Here is a 7,780-nt window from a genome sequence, read left to right as displayed (position 1 = left end):
ATCGACCGGCAGGCTGGTGCACGGGCACCGAGCTATGCAAAAAACCAGTCGTGATTACTTGACACTGAGCCTACCCATATCGCTGCACCTCACTCTGTACTAACTACGCTTACGCTTTATTGTGCTGCGCTATACTTTCTCTGTGCTTTCTTTCATTTACTAATCTGCTCCTTCTATTATTCGCATGAAATCATGTGTGCGTAAAAATAAAAAGGATCAGCACAAACTGTTAGTCGTCCAGTCATTTTCAATCGCATACTAACAGCACCTACCACCAAAGATGTATAACGTGGCGACATCGAGTTACATGTCCAGTACATGTAGAGTTACATGTAGGTCAAAAGTTTTGTCGGAACTGCACGAAGGCCACATGGTTACAGCGAAGACTAAAAGTTTAGCTAGAAGCTATGTATGGTGGCCGGGTACAGACGAAGCAGTAGAGAGCACGCGCCGAGCCTGCGTAGTGTGTGCTAGTGACGCGGATGCGCCATCCGCACAAGCACCACAATACTGGCCTTGGTTCGAGAGACGTTGGTTGCGACATCACGTGAATTTCTTTAGACCTATCGCAGATATCTCATATTTGGTGGCTGTGGATGCCTGCTCGAAATGGATACAGGCAATAAGAGCGAAGACTATCACGGTTATGTTCTTAACAAATGTCTTAAGAGAAATGTAGGCAAGGATGGGATTACCTAAACAACTCGTTAGCAACAATGGCCCCCCATTTTCAAATGCAGAGTTCAAAGCTTTCTTAAATACAAATGGATTGGAACATATTTTTACGGCGTTGTATCATCTGGCATCAAACGGAGCGAATAGACATCTGTTAGCGTATAGGAATACAGATCATTATACGACGGGAGATAATAGTACAATAAAACTCTTACAGAGCCGTAATTTGAGAATGCGGCTAAAGATTTAAAACAATTTAAAACAAGAACTAGCACGCTAAGTACTACAACACCAGACGCTAAGCAAGCGAGACGCTCGCGGTATCCACCGCACACTTGTTCCGAGTACAACAGTGTGGTACAAGATGTGTTACCAGAGTGAAATTACCCTGACGCGGATTGTTGGCTACCAGGCGTAATAAATCAAAAGATAGGTACTAAACGTATCGTATGCACAGCTTTAAATATTTGATCTAGGAATACACGAAATTTTATTGGTTTAATAGCACATTAAATTATGAATGATCTATAAGGAAGTCGGTGGCATTAGCCTTTCAGAGATTCAAAGGAGTTCACCGCTACGATAGTATATCTGAAATAGTACGAAGAGTCATTTGGAGAGGATGGATGAAAGAAGAATTATGTTCGCGCGTTTCTTTAATTTTATATATTTTTCGTAACAATTATAAATTTATTCTCATTATATATGCTAGTTCAATAATAATAATCGATACCTAGTGCTAAATTCATTTCCCTTGATCCTATCCTCTCCAATCACCGTCATCGTCTTTACCTCCGAGTTATAACAACCAATGAGGACGCTGGAAGATTATAAGAAACTTCAGAGCTGTCTTCAATCCTAACCGTCAATGTGACCTCCGCAATCAACGAGTAATTACGTGTTTAAGAAAATATTAATAAAATTGTTGTGCTGCAAACTGTAACATTTAAAGCGTTGCCGCTTACATAATTTTGAAGTGCTGTGTTATAGACAATATTTTAGTGTGTGTACATTGGTGACAAAGTGACGGAAGAAATCAAGGCGCCTGCACAGGACATCATATGATAGCCCACGACAAGACGGTGAGTCCTCAAATCCTTTTCGTTATCCCTGCCACACCTAGATTTCTCCTATAAAACCCACCATTTGATGGTACCTATCGAACCGGATTTAAAAAAAAAAAAAAAAAAAACTAGCTTGAACTAGCATTTCATCATCTTAATATTACACGGCATCCGCCATTTTGTACCCTCTTAATAATTAATCGCATCCGCCCACCAGCACAACGTGTTATTATTTCTATTATTTTCTAATTCACAACCGCTAAAATACATATCCTAGTTTATATTCAATACCGCAGTAATAATTAACCGCTTTACAAAAAAAAAAATATATCTACCTTTTCTATATCAATATAAACCGCGTAAATATAATTAGTCACATTCATCGCTAAAACCGCATTGTTCTTTATATGCCTACATACCAATCGCAATATTTCTTTAATACCGCTACATACCTGTCGATTTTATTTTCGAGTACTGGTAAGCCGCATCTGTGTACCCACATACTTTTTTATTTCATTTGTCGGTAGTTCATTTTTTATTTCGTTTAATTCATCAAATATCAAATCAAATATTCATCAAATTTTATATCTAACGCTAATTGTCATCTCTAAAAATGAATGCAAAAATTTCTATATTAAACGCTAAAATTAATTGTATTTTCCAACGTATAAATAGACTGCATGATTCGGCAAAAAAGGTAAACGTTTCTAGTCCTGAGCTTCGTTCTACGGAGGCGTTCATGGCGGACACAGAAACATTGTCTGTGATTCGTGATGAATTTATTGCTAATATAGATACGATAAATCAATATAAAATTGATGAGGATCCTACGTATGTACCTAATTATTCTCAACTTACCGCATTTGAAGATATTTATACGCGAATTCAAAGAGTTCGTTCTCAATTGATGCAATCGCAGTCGCAGGGCTCTCGGATGAAGGTCCAGGAGGGAAGGTCAGGGATACCCCTCCCCCTATTGAGCTTAAATCGTTTAATAGCCAGGTTGAGCTTTGGCCAAGCTTCTACGAGTGTTTCAAGATTAATGTACATGATAATGAAGGTCTATCTGATTCACAGAAATTACATTATCTGTTGGGTAAATTGTCAGGTCCTGCTTTAAAACTGACGGCCGGTATTGTACCAGCCGGAGAGAACTACGCTAGTATTTGGCAAAGTTTAGTTAATAAGTACCAAGACAAACGAGCATTAGGATCTCATTACATGTCTATTTTAATGAATATAAAACCTGCTATTAATAATGCTGCTTCGCTTGACACGTTTATTGAATCGTTTAGCGCCGCGGTGTCGGCCTTAGAACAGCTAAAAATTACCGATCTTAAAGATTTCATGCTATTAACTATTGCTTTACGAAAAATAGACTCAGTAACCGCACAGGCATTTGAAATGGCAATTAGAGATAAGGAAATCCCTTCTTATTCGGAATTTGTCGAATTTATTAAAGGTCAAGTAAAGATATTAGATCGTACTAGTAACCGCCCTACGGTTATACCTACCGTAGCCAGCCCGCGTCATAACAATACAGTCCACTACTCTAAAACTTTGCTATCACGTGATAATATCGAATCTTGTTCAATGTGCAACAATGGTGATCATTTGCAATTATACCAATGTACAACCTTCAAATCGCTTCCGGTCGAACAACGTTTTGAGTTTATCAAAAATAAACGTGCATGTATAAATTGTTTGAGTATGTCACATACTGTGTCGCGTTGTAATTCTTCGCATTACTGTAAAATGTGTAACAAACAACATCATACACTATTACATAAAACTAGTCTGAGCAATAAATTAAATAATCGAAAACAACCCTTTACGCCGCCGTCCTGCTCGCACGCATTACTTGCAGCGCCGTCGGTTAGCACAGCTGAGGTTCCCGCTCATACTTTGTGTAATTGCCCCGCGCACCCGCCGCTAGCGGTAACCCCGCCAATCGCGCAGCTCCCGCCGCCGACTCAGCTGACTCCGTGCGTTAATAACCAAGTTTCATTGTGTGCCCGCGCGCATGTTATTAATAACAACAATACAATATTGCTTAGCACGGCACAGATAAACGTTTTAAATGATTGTAAACAGAAGTTAAATGTTAGATGTCTTATTGATAACGCGTCACAAAACCATATCGTGACAACCGCTTGTTGTAAACGCCTTAATTTAAAACCAATTCCACTTAATGTACATACATCTATTAAAGGTATAGGATCCGCATCGCAGACCGTTCGCGGTTGGGTTCCGCTGTGTGTTTCTTCTAAAAATAACTTGTATAATTACACTATTGATGCGCTTGTCGTCGACGTCATAACGGAGAATATGCCTTCCGTCATGATCGATGCAACGATTATTAGTAGTTTATTAAATATACCGCTTGCTGATCCACTATGGCATACGCCTGGACAGATTGAACTCGTACTTGGGGCTCAATTGTTCCCATATTTATTATTAGGTGGTAAAATTATTGCACCTCCCGCACCGGCCGCTATTGAAACCGTATTCGGATATATTCTTATAGGGGAAGTCGCCTCAACCGCTGACTCCGATACGGCACCCGCCTCTTCAACATTTCTCATATGTTCGGAACAGGAAACACAAAATGATAATTTAGATAAAACATTATGTAAATTTTGGGAACTGGAAGAAGTTCCTTCAAAAAGGTTTATGAGTCCGGAGGAGACTGAATGCGAGCAAATATACTGTGACACAATTTCACGTGATTCTACGGGTAAATATTGTACCTCACTGCCATTTTCTAAGGATCCCTCCATATTGGGTGATTCCCGTTCTGTAGCTACTCGTCGCTTACTCTCTTTAGAACGTAAATTGAAAGATCCTGTTCTTCGTGCTAGTTACAATGAGATCATACAAGAATATCTTATCAACGATTACCTATCGGAAGTTCTGCCCACTAGTAACGAATATGGTAAAGGGTATTACATACCTCATCACCCCGTCATTAGGAATGATAAAGAGACGACAAAATTACGCATAGTCCTTGACGCAAGCGCCAAGTGTCATAATGACATATCTCTAAATGATATATTACATACGGGACCCAACTTACAAGCCGATATATTAATTCTTTTATTGAACTTTCGCTTATTTCCTATTGCACTAACCGCCGACATAAAACAAATGTATCTAAGAATCGAAGTTCGTAAGGAACATAGAAAATATCAAAAGATATTGTACCGTTTTAATTCTACAGAGCCTATTCGTGAGTTTCAGTTTAATCGTGTCGCGTTCGGGCTGCGATGCAGTCCATACCTAGCCATGCGTACTGTTAGGCAGTTGGCAGAAGATGAGAGGACCGGGTACCCGCGTGCAGCTGATGTAGCGACTAATGAACTGTATATGGACGATTTGGCTACCTCCGTCTCGACATTTAAGGAAGGAGTGGTTTTGTCACGCGAACTCATTGCATTATTTAAGGAGGGCGGCTTTCATTTGACTAAATGGGCGAGTAACTCTGTGGATCTTTTATCTGCTGTTCCTGAATCTAACCGAACCGCTATTAATTTTTCGAATAATGATAGTATAAAAATACTCGGATTGAAATGGCTTCCCTCTGAGGATGTGTTTACTTTTTCAACATGCTCTATAGACGAGAAATGTACTAAACGTACTATCCTCTCGGCTATTGCCCGTCTATGGGATGTTTTAGGATTCGCTGCACCAGTAATTCTTTTTGCTAAACTTTTAATACAAGAATTGTGGATCCAACACATTGGTTGGGATGATGCTCCACCAATGGATATACAAACAAATTTTCATAATTTTATACAACAATTAAAACATCTCTCTTCGTTGAAGATACCTAGACACGTTAATGTGGAAGTTGGTTGTACTACCAACATAGTTGCATTTTCCGATGCCAGCATGAAGGCGTATGGATGCGTAGTGTACCTACACGTCACGGATCCGATAGGTAAAGTGCATGTCGCTTTAGTATGTGCAAAATCTAAAGTCGCACCTACAAAAACGGTAACTCTTGCTAGACTGGAATTATGTGCTGCTGTTTTAATGTCAAAACTTGTAAAGCTGGTCTTAGACACGTATAATTCCCGCATTAATATTAATAAAATCTTTGCATTTTCCGATTCACAAATCGCCCTTTCATGGATCCATTCTTCACCACATAGGTGGAACGTTTTTGTAAGTAACCGCGTAGCAAAGTGTCAAGAAAATCTTGCCTCTTCGCATTTTTATTACGTAAACACGACAGATAATCCTAGTGACTGTCTGTCTAGAGGTTTATTACCTGACCAGTTGATATCGCATCCTTTATGGTGGCACGGTCCCGTCTGGTTACAGCGCCCTCTGGCCGAATGGCCAATATCTCCATTTAAACCAGTGAATTGTGAGCAGTTACCTGAAATAAAAAGTAATACCCTTACCTGTACTACCTCCGCCCCCGCCTCTATATTACACCAGCTTGCGCTGAAGTTCTCCTCCTGGAATAAAATATTACGCATTATTTCATATATACTTAAATTTACAAAATTAATACCGTGTAGTACTCGCATCATGTCTTCACATTTAAACGTCGCAGAAATGCATCTTATTCGCGGAGTTCAACAATTATATTTTCAATCGCTTTTTCAAGATATACATAAAAATAACTTACCTTCATCACAATTTCGTAAACTTGACCCCTTTATCGATGAAAGTGGAGTTATTAGAGTAGGAGGAAGATTATCTAATAGTAACTTACCTTTCGAAGCTCAGCATCCCGCATTACTGCCTAAACATGATCATATTACTCACCTGCTTATAGACAATTATCACCGTATGTACTGTCATACTGGTGCTTCATTATTGACTTCATTACTACGACAAAAATATTGGATTATATCAGCCAGAAGTGTAATTAAACAAAGAGTCCACTCCTGTAACAAGTGTTTTAAAGCTTCTCCATCAAGCAAGGCGCCAAAAATGGCGGACTTGCCTCCGTACCGCGTGCGTGAAACGAAAGCCTTTGTGCACACCGGCGTGGATTACGCTGGACCTATAAAAATAACGTTACGCAGACACCGTGGTCAAAAGTCACAAAAGGCTTACATTTGCCTATTTATTTGCCTTGTAACAAAAGCCGTGCATATCGAGTTAGCCACAGACCTTTCATCTGATATATTCATTTCTGCCTTTAAACGCTTTATATCACGGCGTGGACCGGTCTCATGTCTTTATTCTGATAATGGAACAAATTTCGTTGGTGCAAAAGCTCAACTCCATGATCTTATGCTTAATAACCGTATTGAATGGCATATGATCCCGCCCCGCGCCCCTCACTTCGGGGGGCTTGGGAATCAAATATTCGAAGTATAAAAACCCATTTATTCCGTACAATCGGTTCTCAATTACTCACGTACGAGGAAATGTTAACTGTTTTAACACAAATAGAGACAATTTTAAATTCAAGACCTCTCTGCGTACTAACGGAGGAACCGTATCCTGAACCGCTAACTCCTGCGCATTTCATTATGGCCTCCCCCCTTTTGCACTTACCCATTGAAAACGTATCCGAGGACATTCGAAGTCTTAGACAACGTAAGCAGCTACTTGATAAAATAGTTAGCAGCTATTGGAAAAGGTGGCGTTTGGAGTATCTTAATACTTTACAGGTACGACAGAAGTGGCTTGCTAATACTGAAAATATAAAACCCGGCACGGTTGTGTTAGTACATCAAGACGATGTACCTCCATTGCGTTGGCCTATGGGCATAATTATGGAAACTTATCCCGGGACAGACGGTAGGGTACGCGTCGCGTTAGTAAAAACATGTAGTGGCATATACAAACGTCCCGTAATAAAACTTTGCTCTTTACCATCTCAATAATTTAATTAAATCTTCTCAAATTCTTATTTAATATATTACTAGGTTGAAAATACTACGTATTCTCAAGGCTGGGTGCATGTTCGCGCGTTTCTTTAATTTTATATATTTTTCGTAACAATTATAAATTTATTCTCATTATATATGCTAGTTCAATAATAATAATCGATACCTAGTGCTAAATTCATTTCC

The 7,780-nt window shown here is 39.4% G+C and overlaps 1 protein-coding gene across 1 annotated transcript; it reads left to right on the top strand.

Annotated features, from left to right (window-relative positions):
* The first annotated feature begins 280 nt into the window (after window positions 1-280).
* Window positions 281-7,079, top strand: LOC128200074 (uncharacterized). The gene is made up of 3 exons (XM_052892192.1): window positions 281-643; window positions 2,631-6,111; window positions 6,610-7,079. Exons 1-3 carry the CDS (start codon window positions 281-283, stop codon window positions 7,077-7,079), a joined length of 4,314 nt encoding a protein of 1,437 aa, XP_052748152.1.
* Window positions 7,080-7,780: the final 701 nt, after the last annotated feature.

Source organism: Galleria mellonella, unplaced genomic scaffold (genome assembly GCF_026898425.1).
Source record: "Galleria mellonella isolate WM207_F2 unplaced genomic scaffold, CSIRO_AGI_GalMel_v1 utg150, whole genome shotgun sequence".
Lineage (NCBI taxonomy): Eukaryota > Metazoa > Arthropoda > Insecta > Lepidoptera > Pyralidae > Galleria > Galleria mellonella.
This window is presented reverse-complemented; position numbering and strand designations above follow the sequence as displayed.